At 44.9% G+C, this 25,680-nt stretch overlaps 1 protein-coding gene across 3 annotated transcripts; it reads left to right on the top strand.

Annotated features, from left to right (window-relative positions):
- Positions 1-12,219: 12,219 nt before the first annotated feature.
- Positions 12,220-25,406, top strand: LOC112118529 (telomeric repeat-binding factor 2). Of its 3 annotated transcripts, XM_024216890.3 has the most exons (11): positions 12,220-12,412; positions 12,563-12,658; positions 13,940-14,070; positions 15,069-15,155; positions 15,479-15,625; positions 16,814-16,912; positions 16,955-17,103; positions 20,059-20,457; positions 22,451-22,536; positions 23,391-23,443; positions 24,693-25,406. In XM_024216890.3, the coding sequence occupies exons 1-11, from the start codon at positions 12,220-12,222 to the stop codon at positions 24,849-24,851; spliced, it is 1,599 nt and encodes a 532-aa protein (XP_024072658.2). In that variant the 3' UTR covers positions 24,852-25,406. The 3 variants fall into 3 exon arrangements, with proteins under 3 accessions (XP_024072658.2, XP_024072659.2, XP_024072657.2); XM_024216891.3 differs by having other exon boundaries at positions 16,814-17,103; positions 20,215-20,457; XM_024216889.3 differs by having other exon boundaries at positions 16,814-17,103.
- The last annotated feature ends 274 nt before the right edge of the window (positions 25,407-25,680 follow it).

The raw sequence follows: 25,680 nt of genomic DNA, 5'->3' as shown, positions 1-25,680 counted from the left end.
GGCTGCCTCATGGGTGGTCTCTGTGCCCCTTGAAGCTGTGGGCAGTGGGTGCTATTGGAGGCAGCTGGAGCTGATAGATTAGGGGGCCTAACCCAGAATGGCCAATTCTGATACAGTTACAGTGGGATGGCGCTTTGCAGAACAAACAGATACTACCCCTGTCCTAAAATGCTTTTAGAGGTAACAACTAGTAAGGAGGGGATGGGGAGAGGGGAGAGCGGAAGCAGTAGCTGTGTGTGTCTTAGTGTCTTAGATTTTCTCAATACCTCATTGTAAGCATCATGGAAGAGACAGATTTTGAAGAGGGGCGGGAGCGAGGTGGGCTGGAGTAGAGAAGATGTTCTGGCTGTAGCGGGCAGCATGGAAAACAATGCAGAGAAGAGTGTGGGAGAAATAGATGATGGGAGCATCAAGACTGGCATCTGATGAGGAAACCAGGTTGGACAAATAGAGAGGAGCAGAGATGCTAACAAGAACTTTGAATCCAATGTGGTAGCAAAGGGGAAGCCAGAAATCAGTTATTAAGTTTGTTGAGTGCTATACAGGGAGTGTTATGTAAATGTCCATCATTATCAATCCCTTGCCACTTAACTTGGGGAAGAGGGAAGCCTAGATATAGCTTTGGTTCCAGTACAAGGCTGGAAATGTCTTCCAACCAGCCTTAATCAAAGGTTATGAATAGTTTCAGTGATTCCTTTGCTATATAGATGAACAGGGAAGGAACCATGCGTACTATGGAGCTTTGAGATTAAACCCCTTTAGGGTCTGGTCACGTGGTGTGATGTTTACCGTATGTCACGTGAGTTATTCCCTGTATGACTGTATTTCTGTCACATGGTCCCATCGGTAAATTCCTATCTTCCTGTTCTCTGTTTATTCAGTACATGAGGGGAAATATTTTGGAAAAAAAAATCTCATTTCACAGGAAATGAACATTTGTCTTCAGTTACCAGTTAAGCTAGTCTAACCACATGAGCCAGAGACCAGCCCAATTACCTTTTCCTTTCTTTGCCATTGACGTTAAAGAAAGGTTAAAATGGTAACAAGCAGAGAGGGGTCAGAGTCACAAAGTCCAGATCCAAACTGCAGAGATATTTGGAGCTATAATCTAGTTCCAGCCCATCCCTAGTAACAAAGAAAGATAAACCTGAAAGAAGAAACTCTATCCTTCTCTCAAAATGAATATTCCAACACAGTGCTGATAAAATGGCAGAGTGTATCATGACTAAGAGTTAGCTTGTAGTGGCTTTGGTCTGGAAAGCAGGTACATCCCAACACAACAGGAATGTGTTCCACACTGCTTCTTTTGTTTCCATTCCTTCTGAAAGCATGTGTAGAAGACAAGTCTTTAAAATGGCCAGGTGCTTTAACACCATCTGGAAAGCAATGAGGAATTTCTAGCAGTTTCCAAAATAAAATGTCCACGTGCAAAATTGCAGAATGAAATGCTAAGCTCCCTGGGCCATTTCATAGGGTAGGTAACACAGCCATATGATTGAGTAAAGGCCTTTCAATGCTGCTCCGATCCAGCACGCTGAAGGGACAGCAGTTAGCTTGGAAGCTTACTGCAGAAGTAAGGGACATCTCTGGGCCTGAAGTTTTTGCTCCTCATTTTGAGTTTTTCTTGTATATGTACATCATATATTTAAATATAATCAGCTATATTTACTGGTCGACAGTGGGCTACAAACTTCAATCTCATTGCTGAGGGGAAAACGTTGCATAACTCAAAAGAGGTGTTACTAAAACTATCCATTGTTCCATACAGAGAGAGAAAGAATGACCATACTAACTCCAGACTATTTACTACAGCTGGGGATTTCCAAGGAGACCAAGGGAATTAAACACCCAAACCCAATTTAAATGCAGTGGGAGCTGGGTGCCTACCTCCCTTACACTTTCTTCAGAATCCCAGCCTATGTGTCTAACAAATCTTCCAGGTTTCTTTCTGGTCAGAAAGGAGTATTTTTTGTTAGTGAAGATAAGGAAATTGCCCCATTGGTGCCTGACAACCATAACTTCAAATCTAATTGTACTGCTGTCTTGCATAGCCCAGCTAACCGTAGCTGGGAGCTAAGAGCTGAAGTATAGGGTAGTATTCAGTTACACTGGTTTATCTTTGCCTCATTTTGCTGGTTCTGTCTAAGGAGATGAATCAGGACCAAGAAGTAATCAAAGAATTAGTAAGGAAAGAGAGACATTGTGTGAGATGCATCAGTTGGGATAGGAGTAGGAAAAAACATTCAGCCAAAGAAACTTCTCATTCATATTGACTTCAGACCAATTTTCTGCTCTTACAATGTATCCTCTATCCCTCTACTCCTCCAGAAACAGGGAGTTAGTTATGTATGAAACCCATTTATACCACTCATCAGAATGGCACATTCTTACTATCCTTTGATATCCCCTGGGGTGGATAAATGTTTTCCTCATGCAAGCTGCATTGCACAGGATGTGACATTTTTCACAGCCCTGAGCTATACAGCGTGGTTGATCTAATTTTTAGGCCTAGACAAGTGCTCAGGTTCTACACTGTATCTGTCCAAAGGAAGCTGCTCTCCTTTATTAATGCATCAGATTTCCTTGTGCCTGACAATTACTGTATAGACCTTCATCATAATTCTTATTCTGTGCTCTGCTGGCACAAAATACTAAGGGCTGTTCAGATTCTACACAACAAAGTTAGGTCAGCTTAACTATATCACTCAGGGCTGTGAAAAATTTCATGCTCTGTGCAATGTATTTAAGCTGACCTAGCCCCTGGTGTAGATACCACTAGGTATACAGAAGACCTATGAAAAGTCAAGAGGGGCCTGCCCCAACTCCTCCAACACATAGCAAATGACTCTCCTGCTAGTCAGCTCCCTAAACTAAGCAGTATTCGGCCTGATTGGCACCTGGATGGGAAGTATCCACCGAAATCCCTAGTGTGCTTCAAGAAGTGGTGTTGGTTATAGAATATGTGACATTATTCCCTCTGTATGAAAACTGAACCCCATGACTCAGCCTGGTGTTGAAGAAAGACCCCAGTACTGTTGGAGTACTTATTTCTGAAGGAAGGTCTGAGCCACTTTATGGTAACTAAAAATCCCATGACAGTTTTTGCCAAGGTAGAAATGTTAGTCTTGATGTCTCAAATTCTAGCTCAGGTAAATTACTCTCTGGCTGACCTAACTTACTCTAATAGTTTCAGCTAGCCAAAGTACCCACGAACAATTAGGTGTGCACTGCGCTGCATTTCATCCTAGAGGGCAGTGAAGTCTCGCACACAGTCTGCAAAGCACCTTAAAGTCTCATTTTTAAAGGACCTATAGAAATGTAAGAAATTATTTGCTCCAGAACATCTCTTAACTGCCCAGAGTCATTATCAATCCACCACCAAGAAAAGGTTTGGTTTTCCCTATGAAAAACCCCCCACAAAAAACAAACAACCCCCCCCCCCAAACCCCACATCAGCAGGAAGGAACAAATCACAGCCATGTTTGTGCTTTTTGTCCTGTCTGCTTGATTTATGAGCCTCAGTGCAATGATTAGAGATGAAAGAAAACATTCCAGAGGCCAAGACCTGTACATAGCTGGTGTCTCATGTCTGCCTTTCTGCCTGAGTTACTGTAAAGGGGACGGGAAACAAAACAGGAAAATTACAAGGAGCATACTGGTCACCACAGGCTTCTTTCTCTCTTATCATTTACTGAGCACCAGCTGTGTGTACAAAACAGGAAAATAATCCCTGCACTAACGTGTTTGTTATCTAGACAGACGAATGATAACCCTCAGGCTCCCATTGGTGTCTAAGAATGGTAAGGAGTAATAGTGGCCAAAGGATAAGTTTATTGCTTTATTTTGCTATTTTGTTTTAGGCAAATAAATATGGAAGAACTCGGTGTGCCTGATTAGGGTGGGCTGTCAAAGAGTATGTTTTAAGTGTTTGAAAGGGAAAACGGTGGATGTTTGTTGCACTGGACTGGAAAGGATGATGAGAAAGGGGACTAGAGAGGCTGCAAGCAATAACACAGTTTTTGTTCTGTATATAAATGAAGACAAGTTAGAGTTGTAACTACAGGGGTGGCTCGCTCCCCAGGACTCTGCACTGCTACACAGGAGCTCACACACATGGCTCCACAAAGAATCTCTGGACAAAATGTGCCCCTGTAGTGCAGGCACTTACCACAGTGACGGAAAGGGTTCTTTCATCGACCTCTCCATTATCTCTTCCTGCAACTTTGCAGGATATAATTGTGATGCTGGCAGACCAAGTGCCAGCTCGTGCCAAGGCCCCAGGCCCCACTGAACACTGACAAATGCATAGCTGGAAACCAGTCTGACTCTCCTGTCTGTTATATTGTTAAGATAGATAGTAGAGTTGTAAGAATGTGTTTGATGTTTAGGCCTTATGAATAAGGCTACGATTTAGTCACGGGTACTTTTAGTAAAAGTCATGGACAGGTCACAGGCAGTAAACAAAAATTCATGGCCCATGACCTGTCCATGACTTATTCTATAAATACCCCAGACTAAACCTTGGGGCGGCTGCTGCTGTGGGGGTCACCCCAAGGGGTTGCTGTTGTGAGGGGCACGCCGCGGGGGGGGGGGGGCCCTGGTGGGGGGGGGGGGGCCAGCAACACCCGCTGCCGCGGGCTGCCAGAGCAGCCGCTGCTCTGGCTGCCCCAGGGACCACTGCTCGGGTGGTTCCCAGGGCTAGATGCCCAGGACCACCCAAACAGCGGCTGGCTGCAGAGCCACTCCAGCAGCAGCCAGTGTGGCTGTCCCTGAGCCGGCTGCTTGGGTGGCGCTGGGGTCAGCCACACTGGCCGTTGCAGAAGTCACAGAGGTCTCAGAAAGTGATGGAATCCGTGAATTCTGCAACCTCTGTAACAGACACTGAACTGTACTTATGAATAACTTGTAGGATGCTGCATAGTCTCACTCATCTGTACACCATGTTATAAAGCAATAGCAAATGTTTGCACTGTAAACCTCTCTAACTGTGTAACTCATCAAAGGAACCTTCTCTAATGCAAATGATGGCTTCCTACAGAAGATGTTAAGTCCTGCCCAACAAGAATGTCTTTGAAACCAAATGAGCCATTGTGAAACATCAAAAGAACAAAGACTTTGTTAATTGCACTCCTCACCCCTTCCAGGATGAGGAGACCTGCATATGAACTCATCCCATCAGCCTGGGCTCTGGGGAGAAAGAGAGAAAAATCCCTGACACAGAGAAACTTGGTGCTTTTTGCTGCTTGCACTCTAAAGGGGTAAGAATCACTAAGCATAAGCAAAAGCCCCTAGTTGCTTGGCCTGGGTTAGCCCTAATGGACATATGGAGTTTACTTATTATAGCAGTTGCTATCATCTCTTGGAATCTAAGACTGTAACTCATTTGTGTGTGTTACCTGCTTTAACCTTGTCAATAACTCTCATTTCCTTTTCCTAGTTAATACTTCTTTAGTATCCGAGGGGTAGCCATGTTAGTCTGGATCTGTAAAAAGCAACAGAGAGTCCTGTGGCACCTTTAAGACTAACAGATGTATTGGAGCATAAGCTTTCGTGAGTGAATGCCTACTTTGTCGGATGCATGCATCCGACGAAGTGGGCATTCAACCACGAAAGCTTATGGTCCAATACATCTTTAGTTAGTTTATTACAGGATTGGCTACAAGCATTGTCTTTGGTGAGAGAACTGGGGTACAATTGACCTGGGATAAGTGACTGGTCCTTTGGGACTGGGAGTAACCTGAATACTGTTGTGATTTTTCGTATAAGGGACCATCTGTCAATGAGTCGGGTTTGCCTGGGTGGCAAGATAGACTGGAATGCCCAAAGGGTCCATCTGTGACTCCATGATAAGGCTGTTACGGTGCTTGTGGAGTTCACGCTTGTTACTTGGTTGGTGAAATCCAATTATAGAACATATAACCAATTTGGGGTTTTTGCCCTATTTCCTGACAGTCTGCCCTGAGGTTGGCACTTGTGTTCGTGAGCCAGTCCAGACAGCGTGACAATAATATAATCACATATCATAATATGTGTGCTGACACAATTTTGTCCTCACTCGCCAGAATTGTTCAGAAATGACATCCCTACTGACAAGATCCTCATTCAAAGTAGGATGACTACAGGCTGCAAAGAGGACCCACTTCATCAAGTCAAGCTGCATGTCTTCTGTAGGTGCCCAAATCCATGTCTCACAATGTCCTTTATGAGTGTGCTAACTAAATGAACCCATTCTAAATGGCTGGGATTATTAATGGTGTCTAACTAGATTACAGTGATAATTGCTTATTTTATCTTGTTACCTCATTGTATAAAACCAACTTCAATCCTATATAATAAGGAATTAGAGTCCAAGGCATGCAGCAGTGGTAAGATAAATGCATGTCTCAGATAGAGGCATTAGATTGAACAAAGGTGCCTTCATAACCTGGGAGTTATGTCTTGGAGTCTGTTATTTCAGTTTTCTGGTCCATGTTTTGAACACTGAATGGTCCAAATTACACCGGTTTAACCCGGAGCTGAATTGGGCTCCTTGTGGAACCCCCTAATACAACCGTTTTCTTGATGCTGATGGTAAGAGCAAATGCCTGACAGGCACTTGAAAGGCGGTCCACGAGTTCTTGTAGTAGATCTTCATTGTGGGCTGTGAGGCATGGGCGCCGACTCTGGGGGGGCTCCAGGGCTGGAGCACCCACAGGAAGAAAATGGTGGGTGCTGAGCACCCACCAGCAGCCTCCCTACCAGAACCTCCCTCTCCCCCCAGTGCCTCCTGTCCGCCAGCGGGCCCCACAATCAGTGCCTTCCCCTCCCTCCCAGAGCCTAGTGCCTGCCACAGATCAGCTGTTTTGCGGCATCAGGAGGTCCTGGGGGAAGGGGGGAGGAGCGAGGGCACAGCGTGCTTCGGGGAGGCGGCTGAACCGGGTGGGGAAGGGGCCGGGGTGGAAAGAAGTGGGGCAGGGGAAGAGTGGGGGTGGGAACAAGCAGGGCATGGATGGGGCCTTGGGGAAGGGGTGGGGTGGGGGTGGGGCCTGGGCAGGGCCAGAGGGAAGCCCCTCCCCCCCCCGGCAGATTAGAAACTCGGTGCCTATGCTACGAGGGCAGCAGCATCAGTGAATAGAAGTTCCCTGATTAGCACCTTTTTGACTTTGGTCTTTGACTTAAGTGGGGATAGGTTGAAGAGTTTCCCATCTGAACTTGTGTGGAGATAAACTCCATCTTTCATGTCCTTAAACACACAGTTCAAGAGTACTGAGAAGAAGATTCCAAAGAGTGCAGGGGCAAGAACATGTCCTTGCTTCACTCTGCTTTTCATCTCAAACCGTCAAACTGGACAGTTGCTCTCATGCTGTTGTGGAATGAACATATAAGACTTAACAGGGTTGGTGGGCATCCTGTCTTTTCTAGTATTGCAAATAGACCTGCTCTGCTGACGAACCAGCTAGAAGTCGTCCAAAAATTCAGTTATTTAGGTTCTACAGTGACCATCGACCTCTTATTGGATGAAGAACTAAATGTTCACATTGGAAAGGCGGCCACCACCTTTAGCAGACTGACTAAAAGAGCCTGGAACAACTCAAAGCTGACCATCAAGACCAAAATGCTAGTGTACCAAGCCTGCACCCTCAGCACTCATGTATGGTGGGGAAACATGGACAACTTATGCTCATCAGGAGAAAAAGTTAAACAGTTTCCACCTACATTGTTTACGCTGCACACTCAACACCAAATGGCAGGATAAAGTCAACAATGCAGAGGTTCTTCAAAGGGCAAATTTACCAAGTGTGACAGCCCTGCTCAAGCAAAGACAACTGTGCTGGCTGGGCCATCTGAGTAGGTTGTAAGACGGACGCATACCCAAGGACATGCTATACAGGGAGCTATCAGAGGAAACAAGGAACAACAGGACGTCCCAAGCTTTGCTATAAAGACACATGCAAGCGAGATATGAAGGAATTTGGAATTGATCCTGACCAATGGGAAATCTTGGCAAGTGATTGTAACAAGTGACGCCGTGGCTCCATGAGGGTATCGAAGTCCATGACAGAAGTTAGGCCCCCAAAAGCTTGAAGAGAAAAGAGCCTGTAGGAAGCCAGCAACTCCCAAGATACAGACATTTGCAAAAACTGCCAAAGATCATGCAAATCTCGGATTGGACTATTCAGTCACATGAGACATTGCAAACCATCTACATCCTAGGCTGCAATTCTCACTGTCTCTCGCAGACAAAAGGATGCCAACAACTCGAACTGGGCTCCATAATGTAAAAAAACATTGTTTATTGATTTTATTGATTTTAACCAACTGAACACAGAATAGTAGAAGATAGAAATTGAAAAGACCTATAAGGTCACGTGAGTTCTTTCCCTCCTGTTCACCCCCATCCCTGCAGAAGCCATTGCAGGATTGTTCATTATTACCTGTAGTCTCCAGAGCTTTGTCCAGTTCGGTTTAAGTGACACAAATGGTGAGGCTTCCACTATTGTCCTTGCGTAGGCTAATCGATCTCACTTTTCTGATGTTCAAGCTAAAATGAACAAAGACGCTCAAGCTCCTGAAACCTCTATAGTTTGCTGAATGCAGTTGCATCAACCTTGGCTGAAGCTGCTGCATCTAGTAGGAGCAATGTGTCTCAGGAGGGTGAGAAAGCTGTTGTGTTTAACAGATCCTGGATGTTTTAGGATGTCCCAGCCTGAAAATTAAGAATGTATTTTAAAAAATTAGAGTAACAATCTTACGGATGATTTCCCTTGGTAATAATCAACAGAGAGTCCCGTGGCACCTTTAAGACTAACAGATGTATTGGAGCATAAGCTTTCGTGGGTGAATACATCTGTTAGTCTTAAAGGTGCCACAGGACTCTCTGTTGCTTTTTACAGATCCAGACTAACAGGGCTACCCCTCTGATACTTGGTAATAATGTTTCCCTTGGATCATGAGTAGCCAATACAGCACACCAAACTGATCAGCTGTTGTGCCATGGTCTTATGGGTTGAGACCTGAGTCATCTTGCTTGCTCCATTAGCTCTTGCCCATTTTATACGGTAAGGGACCCTAAGGAAACTGTGTAATTCTGTCATGCTGCCTCACAGAACAGGACACAGTATGGATCTGTAGATTTCTCTGTATCCTTCCTAACCCTTCAGTGCTGCATTCGAACAAATGAACCTTGTGACAATCAGGTTATAATTAGTTCCATTCTAATTGCCCCATGACTGTGTATACACTGTAGAGGTCACTCAACTCAATCCAGAGGTGAAAACACATCATCCTCTTGCTCTTGCAGATTTTAATGATTTTTACTTCCCTTTGTTTGTTTGCCAATAGCATTTCTTTCCCTCCCAGTTTTATTGTTTTCCATTTGACACACATTGATTTTTCTTGTTTCTTTTTCCTCCCTTTTCTCTTCTATGGAGCCCCTGGAGGGGAGGGAAAGGGTGTGGATGTCCTGAAAGCCAAACAGAACTCCCATTTGTAATGACTTTTCTAACTGAGTAGAAATGGATGAACAATCCTTTTTAGAGCCTATCAGTGCAGGGCTTCAAAAAGGGGTCACTGTTAGGCACTAGGAATCTATGTAGGGTTATTGTTTGCAACAGGAAATGTTTTTATAGGCGGCACACACCAAAGAGAGAATTTAGGTCCATTGGGGATTAGAACTGGCATTACATAGAAAAGGAATCTAACAGAAAAAGAATGTTGGGATTGAAAACAAGAAAGGAAAGAATGAAGGCAAGGCAGTCATTGGCTGTAATATTATAAACTCAATCACTCACATACATTCTTTGTCTATAGGAATAAATCCTGCAGTATGTTAACTAGCATACTGAAAGGAAGACAGCTGTCTTCAGATAGGATTTGCATTAGGAACAAAAGAGGGGACAGGAGCATTGATCCTACTAAAATTAGTTCAGTTTCCAAGATTCCTGGAAGGAGTATTATACGTGAGGGGAAGAAGAAGAGTTGTTGGCAATGAAAGATGAATTTACAATACCACCAAATATTCGAAGCTAGAAGAGAACGAGATCTATGAAGAAATTAGGATGAAGCTAGGATATCCTCAGGTCTGGGAGAGCACTATTTTATAGTATGCTAGAGAGTGTTACTCCCTTCCCTCTTTCACATATTCTTAAATGCAAAAGAAGAAAGGGTAGTACATAAGAACAGAAGAATGGCCCTACTGGGTCAGACCAAAGGTCCATCTAGCCCAGTGTCCTGTCTTTGGACAGCAGCCAGTGCCAGGTGCCCCAGAGGGAATGAACAGAACAGGTAATCATCAAGTGATCCATTCCCAGCTTTGGGCAAACAGAAGCTAGGAACACCATTCCTGCCCATCCTGGCTAATAGCCACTGATAGACCTTTCCTCCATGAATTTATCTAGTTCTTTTCTGAACCCTGTTATGGTCTTGGCCTTCACAACATCCTCTGGCAAGGAGTTCCACAGGTTGACTGTGTGCTGTGTGAAATTTTTTTAATATTAATATATGGAGATATACCTATCTCATAGAACTGGAAGGGACCCCAAAAGGTCATTGAGTCTAGCCCCCTGCCTTCACTAGCAGGACCAAGTACTGATTTTGCCCCAGATTCCTAAGTGGTCCCCTCAAGGATTGAACTCATAACCCTGGGTTTAGCAAGTTAATGCTCAAACCACTGAGCTATCCCCCCCTAAATACTTCCTTTTGTTTTAAACCTGCTGCCTATTAATTTCATTTGGTGACCCCTAGTTCTTGTGTAAACAAGGACTTCCTTATCTACTTTCTCTATACCAGTCATGATTTTATAGACCTCAATCATATCTCCCCTGAGCCGTCTCTTTTCCAAGCTGAAAAGTCCCAGTTTTATTAATCTCTCCTCATACGGAAGCCGTTCCATACCCCTCATAATTTTTGTTGCCCTTTTCTGAACCTTTTCCAATTCCAATAGATCTTTTTTGAGATGGGGCAACCACGTGTGCACACAGTATTCAAGATGTGGGCGTACCATAGTAGCACAACTTCAAACTGAGGGTGGCACCAACATGTCTCAATTACTTAAGTGACAGGCCCAGAATTCTGCATGTGAACACAGTTTGTCTAATTTTATATTGTGACTAAATTAGCATTAGCAAGACTCAAACATAGTTAATCCAAGGTTATTAATGGGACTCAAAATGGTGGTGTCAAGAGAAGACAATATTTTCTGGGCCTCTGAGGAGTTGTTGTTATATTCTGGACAGTTAAGAGAAAGAGGTGGCCATTCAATTCCCGCTTTTTTATATGTTGAAAAAGATTTTCAACCATCATTAATTTGTTACTACAGATTAGGAGACTGTTTTTAGCAAGTGTGTCGTTCTATGTATAAGGAATCTGGAACTAAGGTGATTACATGTAGAAATGTGGAGACTCTTTTAATCAGGGCACAGGGACCGGGCCGGGGTCCCTCGTCTCTCACTGCTCTGTTCCACAATACCTAGGAAAGACGAGCCATTTGTATTACCGATTGGCTGGTACGGGCAATAGGCTGAATTCTCCCCCAATGTAACCCCAGGGGTGCAGCACCAAGGATGAGGGGCTTGGGCAGGTCTGTTTGCAGCAGGGGCTGTTATAGGGGGGAGGGATAGCTCAGTGGTTTGAGCATTGGCCTGCTAAACCCAGGGTTGTGAGTTCAATCCTTGAGGGGACCACTTGGGGATCTGGGGCAAAATCAGTACTTGGTCCTGCTAGTGAAGGCAGGGGGCTGGACTTGATGAGCTTTCAAGGTCCCTTCCAGTTCTAGGAGACAGGCTATCTCCATTAACTAACTAACTTTATTGCCCGGAACAGGCCCGACAATGGGACGCGTAAGGACTGGGGAAGGGCGGGACCCTCTGGCTAATGACTGGGGTGCGGAATAAAACGCGACACGCGCTTCCAGCCCCAGTGTGAACATCCCATTAAATCCCTGGCTCGCCGCGGGGCGTGGGACCCGCCGCCGCTGAGTGGGCCGAGCGGGGCCTGCATGGCTCGTCGGGGCCGGCAGGGGGCGCGCAACGCAGTGCAGGCCGGGAGATCCGGGCTGCGGGGCATATTGGGAACCGTAGGCCGCAGTGCATGCCGGTCGTTGTAGTCGCCCGTGGGCCCCGCTTGGCAATAAGAGGAGGAAGTGCAGGGGGCGCTCGCTTTCCCTAAGGCGTCGAGAGGGTCTCGGCGGGATGCCGTCACTTCCGTCGTGCTATGCGCGTCACTTCCGGATCCTGGCGCGGGATGGCTGGCGGGCGCGGACGGGTCTCCCGGAGCCGGCGGGGGCCCATGGCGGCTGGGAAGGGGGCGCTGGGGCTCCGCGCCCCCGAGGAGGCGGTGAACCGCTGGGTGCTGCAGTTCTACTTCCACCAGGCCGTGGGGGCCTATCGGGCCCGTCGGAACCGGGACTTCCGCGAGTTCCGCGACGTGATGCAGGGTGAGGGGCCCGCCCGGGGAGCGGGCCCGGGGAGGGGGGGGGGGGGGCCCGCGGGGGGGGGGGGGGGGGGGGGGGGGGCGGGGGGGGGGGGGGGGGGGGGGGGTGTTTCTGACTTGGGTGTCCCAAGCTCTCTGTCTTCTCTCTCTCTAGCTCTGCTGCTGCGGCCCCTGGTTAAGGAGCCTGCAATCTCCCGGCTGCTCCGGATTATGCAGTTTCTTTCAAGAATTGAGGAGGGAGAGAACCTAGGTACGAGGGAAAAGCGTCACAATTTGCCTTACTGGTGCTCAGCCCTGTTCCCAAAATGTCACTCACCTCACTGCGTTGCCTATGCGCAGTGACGGTTCTGTTGAAATCGCTTTTTATTTACCGTTTGTCCGAGGAAAACCAACTACGCTATTTGGATTTTTTTAAATTGAAGTTCAGGTTTGGATAAAGGCCTCTGAAGCTTCTTTTATAATTCCTTGAAATTATCTGCTTGTGTTTTTTATTTATGAGTCTTTTCTGCAAAGGAAAGGGTATGGGCCTGATAATAGTAGGGATAGTGCCTCTGACCAGAACCAAAGTAGTCAGAAGTGACTCTTCTCATAGGGTAGTTAATGTGCCGGGTAAACAAACTGGGAAATAGCTTAGTAATTTTCACTCTTTTCAGTTATAGGAATCAAACAATAATAGGTAAAACCTTCAGATTGAGGTATGATTTCTTTTTTCCTGTTTAGCATTGTCACTTGAAGGCACAATGTGGGGTAAACATCAAACATTCTGTTATTAATAGCCTAAAACCCAAACAAAAGTGGGTTTTTTTAAGAAAAACCTGGCTTCTTTGCAGGGATTCTGGATTTTCTCTCTCTGTCATCTGGAACAAAGTCACTTCCACTTTCTTTTGCAAACAATGTATAGGTAAATCAATTTAATTCTTCATTTCTCCCGTGATAGAACAAGAACACAATGTTTGAGTGAAAACACTGTGGAGAAGGCTTTCTTTGCTTTCAATTGGAATTAAAACATTAAGTAAAGCAACCACGTATATCAGTCTTAGATCTAGTTGTACTTGAGGAAAACTTAAACTTGGGGATCAAATTTGATCTGATGACAATGCCCTTTCAATATTATGGCAAGAACTTTACTTTTGAATTTCTTGATGTTTGAGAATTTAAACTGCATTAGTGTAATCTTCTGTAACTTTTATTCAGTGTGTTAATTCCTGATTTTTCTCTTTATAGTGTAAATTAAAGGAAACCTCCACATACTCAGCTCACAATGTTTATTGCTTTTAATTTCAAACTCACCAAATGTCATGTTTCTTTTTGAGGAGCTCGCATCCCTTAGACAGCCTCTCTTGCCTTTCTTGATCATAACTGTTTTGTGTGTGCTGTTCTCTGCTGTGTCAGTTACTGCAGCATTAGTGGCCTAACTGCAAATCCTAGCCTACTTGTTTTGGCTGCTTCCTGTGGAGGATTTCTTGGGCCCAGGTAGATTTGTGTGTCTGTTTTAAAACCAATAGGAATGCATTGTTTCTTTTAATTGTAGATTGCACCTTTGATACAGAGTCAGAGCTCACTCCTCTTGAATCTGCAATCGGTGTGCTGGAGCTGATTGAGAGAGAATTTCCTGTGTCTGAGGTGGCAATGGAATCTGTTAGAAAAATGGTGAAGCAAGCTGTAAGGGTCAAGTTCTCCTTTTTCATTCAAATAGTTTAGACTTTTATAAGCTTTAATCTAATTGGGGGGGGAAAAAAAGCTTCCCTTACACTGAGGGCAATTGTCCCTTCTCAGATCTTCCCTCCATCATTTGTCTTATTTCCGGGAGCTTTCCATTGCTAGGAAGATAGTAACTTATCAGGATCTGTAACTCTATTAAAGGTGACCTGAAAAGCAGAACATTTCTTTTGCTATTACCATTTTCTCTATTGACTATATTAGAAATAATGCATCCTTTCTCTCTTCTCTTTATTGGAAGACCTTTTAAATGTAGAACCAGAATGCTCTTAGAGTCTAAGAATCCCTCCTAAAAACTATTGCAACTAGTCATCCCCTGCAGACTGGTCTGTTCAATTTGCTGGCCTGGTATAAAGTTTGCATGTATGATATATGTAAAATATAAAATGTAACTATGATGTTTTATTGCATATTATGCTACAATAAGCAAACCTTTGGCACGTTTTCTCCCCCTTCCTACATCCATATGCTGTCTACCTTCACTTGTAAGCTCTCTGGGGAGGGGCCATGTCAGCTTCTTTTAGTATTGACGTGCCACGTAACTCTGTGGTCCTGTAGAAGGCTACTTGTTTGTTTAAAATTAAGCCAAGGAAATCTGGTGAGAACTGATGGGTTCTCAAACTTCAGGGGTGTCCATGTACATTTACAATAAGTATTTTGCTGAATTGAATGGCACCATACAAATGAAAATTAGGTAACGCAATCCTTAATTGTAACCTTGCATTAATGGGATAGTTAGAACGGTACAGTAGGATTTCAGGTTAGCAGCTCATTAAGGTGTTTGGTGCAAAAAGTGTTATTTCCATGTTACTTGGATAGTATTTGGAAGGAACGTCATAGGCTTTGCTTGCATTTTGCTTGTGCTGTTTGTGAAGCTGATTTAGGAGATGTGGTTGAATTGATACACATATAAAAACTGAGATCCTCTTTTTCCTCTCTAGGCTGTTATCATTTGTATTAAAAAGAGAGAGTTTGATAAAGCCTCAAAAATTCTGAAAAAAAACATGGCAAAGGATCCCAGCACCCAGGTGAGTTTGATTATGTGAATTTTTGGGGTGTGAGATGGGGTATCTTGTTGGCTGTGCAATATGTTCCCAAACATGTATTTCCTTTTCTTCATTTCTGTCTGCTGCTACCATTGCATTGTCCGGCACCGAAAGCGAGTGTAGTTGGCAATGCTGACACAGACTCCAGACTTTTTGGCTTTTGCTTCCTAATTTAGATCAGTGTAAATTAGCTGATAATGTTGTAGTGTCAGTGGGGAAGTCCCCTCTCCACCCAAACCCCTAGCTCCTGCATTTGTAACTTGTATCATTTGTACATATTCAGAATGTTCTTGCCTCTTGACTAGAAACTGAGGACAGAGTTGCTCAGCATTATCCGTGAGAAGAATTTGTCTCATACGATGATCCGAAATTTTTCCTACAAGACTTTTCAGCAGAATGCGTTCCAGTTCTTGGAGACCTACCTGGAGGATTCAGAGCCCTTTCTCTTGACCGTATGTGTCTACCTTGCTACCCACATTTCAGCCCTACCCCAGCTGTCACCCCCATGGTCTGCGGGAAAATTGCATGTGATGCATGTCACCTCTAACCCCTCCGTGCTCTGTTCAAGGGATACACCCTTAGGTCTCAGGCCTCCAGCTGTCACCTCTCTATAGGCAGCGTCCTCTCTCCCTTCAGATCTGGGATTTAGGCTTGTTTTTCTCTGTGACTATCCCAGCCGTCTGACCTAGCTCCCCACCCACTCTTTTTCCTGAAGGACAAGGAACCAGCTAGCCTTCACAAAGCAAAGTATGTCTATTTAAGAACAAAAGAATCACAGAGGAAAATTTGTCATAAAACCATAAAAAGTCTAAGTGCATATTAGAAGCGACTCATCTTTCACATGGGGGTCTGGTAGGAGTCAAAGTCCTTCAGATCCTTCCAGCAGGGCTTGCCCTCTTGTTAAAGGTTCAGGTCAGTTTTCAGGTAAAGAACAACCCCCCAATCCCCTGCTTTAAGTTCACTTTTTGTATCGAAAGCCTTTTTGTTTCCTGGGCCTCTGGAAACTGGTCTGGTCCACTATTTGTAAAATCCTTTGGGGTTATACTGCGTTGGTGGTGTTTACCTGTCCCAGGATGTGCAATAATCACCTCCAGTCATTGTAGATCCTTGGGGAAACTTGGTAAACCACCTCTGTTCAGTTAGAATACAATCTCTGGCTCACAGAGATGCAGATAACTTTTATAATGTTGATACAATAGTCTCAAATGATATGAATTAGAAAGAAGTTACCAATTTGTTTTTGTCTTATTGACGTGTAATATTTTTGACTTGTACTCAGAAGTCAGATACAAATGTCTGGCTCCAAAGTTATGGGACCAGAGCACCAAGGGAATAAGTTTTTAGCATTTAAAATTCAGACCTTCTCTTAAGGTTCCATGCTATAAAATGACTTGGTTGTTATTGTAGTTCTTAATCAAGATAACTTAACTCTACACGTGTAACTACTGCAGAACACCTGACAAATGACCAGTTATCTTATCTCCAATATACTAAATAGCACCCTGACCATAGAACAGCAAGTAATTGCAGGGATTGTGCACTTAATTAAATAATGTTCCATGCCTGTGGAATGGGAGTAAAATAAATGCAGTTCCATGGAGTTCTATTTGTAATGATTATGTGCTTTCTTCCTGTCAAAGATGGCGAAAAAGACTTTGAATTCGGAATATATTGATGAAACTAAGAAGCTGGCATTAGTTCCAGAGCCTGTGGAAGTAGTGGCACCAAAGCCTGTGGAAGTAGCTAAGCAGCCACCAGCGGCGGCTCCAGACAGTGTGGAAGTAGCTAAGCAGCCACCAGCGGCGGCTCCAGACAGTGTGGAAGTAGCTAAGCAGCCACCAGCGATGGCTCCAGACAGTGTGGAAGTAGCTAAGCAGCCACCAGCGGTCGCTCCAGACAGTGTGGAAATGTCCTCAAATGACTTTGAGAGGTGAGCAGCTGTGGTGATGCATTAGCAACGTAGAGAGGAAAGCTGACCACATATGGTGAATGAAATTTGCCAGAATTTTGCTTCTGAATTGTAGCACCCACTGGTTTCACTCTGTGCTGGCAGCTGTAATTTTTTGCCATGTGCCAGTGCAGTTGTGCTGCCCCAGGGGCTACTACTTGAGGATTTTTCACCAGGCTGTCTAGCTTTGAATTAAAATGTTAATCTTTTTTCTGAAGAGTACCCTGGTGAGTGTTTGGACTATAGGAAGGGAAGGTGTCCCTTGTGACCGGTGGTGAATGAGAGGGCCTTATATTTACAGAAGGGTTTTGGTGTGTCCATGATTCAGAGGACATAGGTTTGGTCAATGGCATTTAGTTTGCCACTCTTTGGAGGGATGAAACAGATGGATGCTGTGATCCGAGGTGCCTACGGTAGCCGACACTGAAAATGCCAAGGTCAGGGCAGGCTGCAAAAAGGAGAGCAGATTCTGCCAAAACTGGTGGTTAATACTGAAGTTAGACTCACCAACTAGTCCCAAACTGTGCTCCTGATCTCCCACAATGGTTATCAAGAAGCTAAAAAAGAAATCACACAGCCCCCTTTATTGCATTCCAGTTCTCTGGCTCCCAATCAGCAAATAGGTCCAGTACAGTGAGAAGTTTTTTAAAACTCTGTTCGCTACACCAGTGGTTCTCAAACTTTTGTACTGGTGACCCCTTTCACACAGCAAGCCCCTGAATGCGAACCCCCCCTAATAAATTAAAAACACTTTTAAATATGTTTAACACCATTATAAATGCTGGAGGCAAAGCGGGGCTTGGGGGTGGAGGCTGACCGCTCATGACCCCCCAGGTAATATCCTTACAACCCCCAGTTTGAGAACCCCTGCACTACACAGAATGTTTTTCTGATCCCCAAAGGGCCAGCCACATTGCCAGATCAATACTAGTTTGGATCTTACCCAAAATACCACGCTGCCAGCCAGTCCTTTAGTATCTAAAACGAAAGGTTTTATTAGAAAAGAAAAGAACGAGAAGAGAGTTGTTAAATGGTCAAAGCAGTCAGATACATACATATGACTTCAGAGTCCATACATCAGGTTCTTAGCAGCATTGGTGAGTTGGCTGGCTTGTAAAGTCCCCCTGGAAAACATCCAAAGCTTGCATGGGTCTATCAGTGCTTTGTTAAAAGCTTCAGTTTGTAGAGAAGATGCTCCAGAGGTGGAAAGCAGGACTGAAAATGGAGAAGATGCAGCTGCCTTTTTATATCCTTTGTCCCAAACACAAGCTCACAGCACATGGGCATGGAAAAGCACTTGGAGTCTCCTGTCCACAGGCATGTCCCGCTGAGTCATAGGATAGCCCCTGGCTTCTCTCAGTGGGTTCATTGTACAGCTGATTGCCTTTGATGGGCCATCCAACAGACTGGATAGCGTTGATGCCAAACTGTCTGGGAGTGTCACCCAGAAACAAAGCACAAGTTTGATATACAAATATATCACACGTTTATAACTCAATGCAAAGATGATACATATAAACATGATTATACTTATCAAATCATAACTTTTCCACTGATACCTTACATGGCATATCTTGTAGGATTCATTGCAATTTTGGAATATTGGTATCAATATTATTATAAATGGTCACCCATATTCCATATGGCATCACGGATGCTTTCAGGATCGTTGCTGTCATTACCAAGCAGTAATGACATCTGTCTTGGACAAGGGGTTCTCAAACTGGGGGTCGGGACCCCTCAAGGGGTCGTGCGGTTATTACATGGGGGGTCGTGAGCTGTCAGTCTCCACCCTAAATCCCGTGTTGCCTCCAGCATTTATAATGGTGTTAAATTAAAAACACTTTTTTGTATCTTTATAAGGGGGTCGCACTCAGAGGCTTGCTTTGTGAAAGGGGTCACCACTAAAAAAGTTTGAGAGCTACTGGTCTTGGAGGAGGTAGCTCACCTGCACTGCTGGCAGGATGGTACATGACACTGAAGTTCTTGTAGAAGGGAGATGAGTCAGTGGAGATTGGGAATGCCTTGTGTTGTGATGGACCATCTTTCAGGCATGATTGTTTGCTATGAATAGGGCCCTACCAAATTCACTGTCCATTTTGATCAGTTTCATGGCCAGAGGGTTTTAAAATTAGTCAATTTAATGTTTTAAGATGTTTACACCTGAAATTTCACGGTGTTGTAACCAGGGGGGTCCTGACCCAAATGGGGACTGTGTGTGTGTGTGTGTGTGTGTGTGTGTGTGTGTGTGAGAGATGGGATTGCCACCATCACTTCTGCGCTACCTTCAAAGCTGGGCTCTGAAGACAGCAGCCACAGAGCTTCCTGCAGCTGGAGGAGATTCCTGGAGGTGGGTCTGATCTCCCCCTGTGCTGCTGGGACCGCCCCAGCTGGGGGCTCGTAGCTGCTAGTCCGGGCCAGCTGGGGAGGCACAGGACTTCCTCTTTCCCTGCACGGCCACTCTTGGGGAGAGGTCAGACCCAACTCTGGGATCTTCCGACTGCAGGAAGCTCTGCGGCTGCACTGCCTTCAAAGCTGAAGGGGCTGAAAGCTGGGCTCTGAAGGCAGCATCTTCGGAGCTTCCTGCAGCCGGGAGAGGTACCCGGAGGTGGGTCTGAGCTCCCTCTGAAAGCGGCTGTGCTGGGGAAGCGAAAGTCCTGTCCCTGACAGAATAGGACTAGCAGCTGGAGCCTGGTGCATGGGAGCAGTCCCCAGTTGGGGTGCCCCCAGCCCTCTCTCTCCCCGTCCCCTCCAATAGCTAGATTTCACGGGGGAAGGTCTGATTTCATGGTCTGTGATGTGCTTTTGCATGGATGTGAATTTGGAAGGAGCTTAGCTATGAGGCAGAGTGAGGGGAGCAGCTGTGATTTTAGTGAAGTAGAGCCTTGTATTGTTGAAATCGTTGATGTAACCTGCTTAGCTTCATTTATTTTATAGGCGGCTGCCTGGAACTGTAACCACATATGGGATTTCTGCTCTGAGAGAAGCTTTCAAGACCTTGTCAAATTCCCAAGATTCTGATGCAGCCTTTACCAAACTGGATGAAACAGACTTTTCTTTCCCCAAGCAATTGTCCCCTTCTGTATCCCACAGACTCAAGAGGCAGAGAGAAGAGGAGAATCCACCCTTGGAGACCTCTGAGACCTCAGACATACCTAAATCCCCTCCAAAGAGTAAACGCTTGTTCACGATAAGCAGACTGATTATGGAGCAGGACAGCCAGAGCACTGACTTAAGTGAGACTCCAGACTCATCCCAGGAGCCAGTGGTATCGTCTGCATTCAGGACTCTTGTTCAAAAGCCACATGTTCAGCGTGTATCTTCCAGAAGTCCCAAGTATGAAGCACATCTGTGACGCTGTATTCTAATGCAGATGCAATACTTTGAGAACGTATAGCTAACATTGCTACGTTAAACAATATAATCTTATCAGTGCGAAACTAGAATGTTAAAAATCCCTCCCTTTTGGAAAATGTGGAAATGGATAGTTAAAGCAAATGTTCTATTGCCCTTGTAGTTAATACATGTGGTTAGCAACATGGGAAATGGGAAAGCTCGCCACCTACATTCCAATAACCTTAATGCTGACCCTTGACATCCTTGCAAACGGCTTCGCAGTGTATGCATCTGACTATGTAAATCTGCAGTTAGTAATACACAGGTTGGAGTTTGTAGGTATGTTTTGTGGGACAGATTAAGGTAAATTTTCACATCAGTGATGAAGTTAAATCATGTATGAATTTTAAGAGTAATAGAATATTGATGCAAGTTACTTTAATTCTTCCAAACTTGTTTTGTACCTTGTATATGTATTATATCACTTACCTGTAAGTTAGAGTAGGGAGTGGGTGGATATATGGGAACAAACCTTTCTCTGGAGCCAGGCTTCTGGGATGCATGTTTTCTGTAGGACTTGATGAGCGTGTAGCAGGGTTCCCTTCTAATGCATCTTGGAGGCTGTGCAGACGAGAACCTCTGCTTTTGCACACTTAAGGCGGTACTGTGGATCTGCAGGAATGAAACAGCAGGGAATTCCCTTTCCTGAGCAGTACTTGAGCTCCCTAGGAGAGATGAGGCAAACACGGTCGTTCCATAAGGTTTTCAGACTTAGGAGCACTTCAGGGGACTGATTGCAGAGCAGACCCTACTGAGCTGCATGAACTTTCATGCTTGAAAAGAGACTGGTTTAGAGCTTAGCAGTTCAGGTTTGATGTGCTTAAGATGTTAAGTGCCAAAGCACTAAAATGCTTGGAAGTTGGCCACTACAAGTGTAAAGCATTTTATTCAGTTCAGTAGGGCCCAGCTGTTCCCAGTGCCCTGCGGAGCACCCGGGATTGGCATGTTTCCAGAGCTCCCTGACTCCTTGGCTCTTGCCGCCCATTGTTGTTGACTAAGATCCTAGCTAGGATGCAATGCTTTAAATGGCAGCGGTGCTGATGGTGATGGCTATTGGTGACAAAGGATGTCAGCTTTTGCTTCAGGAGTTCATCTTCAAACCTTCCCCTTCCTGAATGCGCGTATACATCTGTGTGAAAATGCTTGCATGCTGCCACAGCGATGGAATGCACAAGAGTATTACTAACAGGGAGCATTTGTTTTCATGTAGTTGCTGTAATATTAAAACTAATTGAATGGATCCTTTTAAAGTATTTTAAATGCACCTGATTTCAGCTGAATCTTATCCTGTAAGGAGTTGAGTGCGTGCATGTGAGCAAGAGAAATAAGGAACATAATTGGTTTGGAACAAGCTGGCTTTGCCTGTAGTAAAAATGTCATAGCAGCCTTGTGGAGCATGTGACTCTTGCTAAGTGCTCCTGCCCCATTCCATTGTCTGTTTCATGCCACATGCACGGCACTTTCTTGGTAGCTCAGTTGTTTGTATCAGTTTGCAGCAACTGCTTAATTCTTACATAGTTTGCTCTCAGTTGCTTCTTGTGTGTTTGATATAGGGATCTGTCAAGAACCGCCTGTAGGTATTAAAATGGCACTGAGTGGCTTTGAATGCCAGACATACACATATGGCACCCTTTACCTACAAACTAGTCAGATGGCAGTGGACTAAGATGCATGTGTTGTGGAGGTGAAGCAAACATACATAATCCAGCTGTTAGGCAAGCTCCCACGTTTCCCAGTGCTGCATACTGATCTTAGTCTTGACTCATTGGTACCAAGGTGGTCCTGGACCATTTTACCAATGGCCTCTAGGTAATTAGTCAGTGGTCTGTGTTCCTTTTGGATGTGTGATTTAGCTGTCTGCAGTGACTGTCTCTTCAGCCCTCATTAACCAGGCTGGCTTGTTGCAGTTAAAATGTGTGTTGTGTGTTTTCAGGCCACTGAAAGCAAGATGGAACACCTCGAATGGGCAAGAAGAAAAGGACACATGGAGTGAGGAAGATGAGCTCTTCCTGGACAAGAGTAAGTATGCTATTTTTGCCATGCACACTCTTTAATTGCTGGTCCCAGCCATGCTGTTGGCCCTGGGGCACTCTGTTGCCTTGAATACGTGACAGAAACCAAAAGTCTAGAAATCCCATAACCCTGGAAAGCTTGGGACTACGGTTGCTGTTATAGGACTGCAGAAACGGAGATGATGTCCTTTCTTAGGCGGGCCCAAACAATGGGAAGTTGCTAAATCCATTGTGTACCTGATCATGGAACATCTAGCAAGTACCCTCTTGTTACAGCTTCAGACCTGTCAGTCATTGTCAGCTATTCTAGTTTGAGACCCAGCCCAAAAGCAGTTCCTTCCCATTAACAGCTGTAGGGTGGCAGATCAGCATTTGCATGCTTGTTTCAAAAGGTGCAATTAATCACCACTAAGACTTTTCTTCTGGATGCTGTTTAACATCTGGGACCTTCCCTGCTGTGGCCTGAACATGCTTCCATTTAGGAACAGGGATTTCTATTGAGGACGCTTTTGGGCTCAGGCTGTCCTCTTTTTTTTTTTCTTAGACACATTCGCTAACCTGAGACAAGTCTAATTCCTTTTGACGCCGTCTTAGTTATTATATTTCTTTAGTTACACTTCTTATGAGTAACCAGGGCTTGGATCAGAATGGCCAAGTGTCCCTTCAGTATGTGGAATTCTAGAAGCTAGAGGAAGTAAGGGCATTTGTTTCTATTTTCCATACCCTGGCCAAGGGTGTTCCCCTGGTGGCCATGCCGCTCTCTCCCTGTAATCGAGCCAGCTAAAGCCAGTCTCTCTGGGAGATACATGCGTAGCAGAAGGTGAATGCTGAAATATGACTCTCCTTGGGTTTATTTTTCAGAGTCCCCTGGGAGAAATAGCCACAGCTCTTCAATCCTCGGTTCCAAGAAGCAGGTAATATAGAGCCCTCCAGCTCCGTTCAGCAGCCCAAAGCAGGGCTCTGCAGGGGTAGTGAAGCAATAGAAAAGGTTGGAAAGGGGAAATCCCTTTTGCTGTTCAGAGATTTCTTAGCCTCTGGTATCAGCTCAGGTAGAAGAGTCCAAGTGATTTGATGCACACTGAATGGAGAACTCTGAGATGCTGAACTGACAGATGATATTTACTAAGGGACTGGAGTACCTTGATCAATGCTTGCATTATCTAAGCTTTGAACTTACAAGGGGGTGAGTTGGGTTGCACGGATCTTTAAATTGAGAGGGCCTGGCTTAAGTTTGTCCACTAAAAGCCAGGAAAGTGGTAGAGGCCTAAAATACTGTGTGCCGCTTATCCTGGCTGGCATCTGCTTCCTGAACCGCTCAGCAGGTAAGTGAGCTGAAGAGGCGGAGAACCAGAACACATCCTAGAAACCACATCATTCCTAAATAAGCCTGCAGCTAGTATTAAAAATATAAATACTCTTTCAGGAGGTGCCGGGGTTGGTGTCTCCTGAGTGAATCCTCCTTACTTGCCCCCTTTTGTCTGATGCCAATTGTTTGGAGCTGGGTCCGTCGGATTTTCCATGCAGTGAAAAAGCATGGTGCATGCCAGTGGCACCACACACAGAGTTTGTCACCTGGCAGCATTTGCCTTGTAAAGGCTCCAAAATCTGATGCCTGCAGTAACCAACTTTCTGACAAGTGAATGGGTGTTCACTTTTATACTACCTGTACATCTTTCAGTGTTTGCTTTCCTGTGGTTCACCTCTTCCGTTATACTTGGCCTCCTGTCACTGAAATTCACAGTGCCCTTGAACGCAGCACTTTCCTTCCATGAGCCGCAGGTAGTTAGTTCTCTTTACTTGTATGAACGTTGCACAGGGCATGTAACTTCCACACTCTCTCCATGATTACTTGGAGGATACAAGAGCAATAACTCCTGAGAATTTCCTGTGTAATCTACACTGTGATGTGGGAAACAGAACTAATCCTGAACTTCAGCTATAGTATTTTCCTGGTATATAACCATTGTAACAATTCTTCTGGAATGGAGTGATCATTGGGTACCTTGGAGTTATTGGCGAGGTACCTGTGCCTTATTCCTATGTTATAAGAAGGTGCTGATAGTATGGATGTAAGGGGGACCAAGGAGGCTAAGAAGCCTTTAGTGTAGAGGTGATAGGACCTGTGCCTTAAGAGTCATGACACCCCTTGTTCTTCTTTTGCAGAGGTGGACAGTGCAGGAAAGCGAGTGGATCAGAGAAGGAGTGAAGAAGTTTGGAGAAGGGAACTGGAAAATCATTTGCAAAAAGTTCCCCTTTGAGAATCGCACCTCGGTGATGATTAAGGATCGCTGGCGGACCATGAAAAAGCTGGGACTCCACTGAAAACTGCAGTTGAGGAACTTTTAGAGTGACACTTGCTCTCATTTCTCTCCAAAAGATGGACCAAAGCAACAACTGTCATGGGAGGAAGCTTGTAGTCCCCTTCCTAGCAATGTGATAGGAATGATGTGAAGACTTGTTATGGCTGCTTGGGAGAGCTGAATGCTACAGCTGGAAGAAGCAAAGTTTAACTAGAGCTTGGGACACCTTCCTAGTTCTTGTATTTAGCTGGAGTCACTAAATTTAGGTCTTTGTCTGTCAACCGAAGCAACACAGCCTGAGTAACTCTGGAAATAGTCTAGTAAAAGTGCTACAATGCTGACATTTTGTATATGTTCAGAAACAGCGAGGACTCTGGCAGCCTTTGCCCTATGAGCATTCGAGCTGGAACCTGAGTGGCCTGTAGCTGGGTCGCAGCTTTCTCTACTCAGACACTGGTTGAATGGCAGGATAATCCTGTCACCGACTGTTTTATCTATATTCATTTTCTTAAACCGATTGTGAATCACTTGGCTGATCGGCTTTCTCCATCTGCCCCTCCCAGAGGGGCAAGCAGCAGTGTAGACTGAGCTGTTGCTGAGTTGCACCGGCAGAAGTCTGGTTTCTTGGCAAGGGGACTGGCGTTTGTTTCCACATTTCTCTGCTTTGTACATTTTTATATTGAGTGGGGATTTCTTCCTCCACATTTTTTTGATGCTTTAAAATAGATGTTTTGTTTTGTCTTTGTGCTCATTAGTTTCTAGAATGTTTGGAGCCAGATATCAAGTTAAAAGTTAGTGTTCAGTTGGTTTGACTTGCCTCCTTCTTCGCAAAATTCCCTTCCTTGTGTCTG

The sequence above is a fragment of the Terrapene carolina genome, unplaced genomic scaffold, assembly GCF_002925995.2.
Source record: "Terrapene carolina triunguis isolate 2854851 unplaced genomic scaffold, T_m_triunguis-2.0 Scaffold32922, whole genome shotgun sequence".
Lineage (NCBI taxonomy): Eukaryota > Metazoa > Chordata > Testudines > Emydidae > Terrapene > Terrapene triunguis.
Note: the sequence above shows the minus strand (reverse complement) of the source record. Positions and strands in the feature narration are given on the sequence as shown.

Coding starts and splice junctions, on each gene's coding strand:
- LOC112118529 (XM_024216889.3), top strand. CDS start 12,220: ATGGCTGGCGGGCGCGGACGGGTCTCCCGGAGCCGGCGGGGGCCCATG. Junction 17,104..20,058: donor TCCTCAAATGACTTTGAGAG/GTGAGCAGCTGT, acceptor TTTATTTTATAG/GCGGCTGCCTGGAACTGTAA. Junction 20,458..22,450: donor GTATCTTCCAGAAGTCCCAA/GTATGAAGCACA, acceptor GTGTGTTTTCAG/GCCACTGAAAGCAAGATGGA.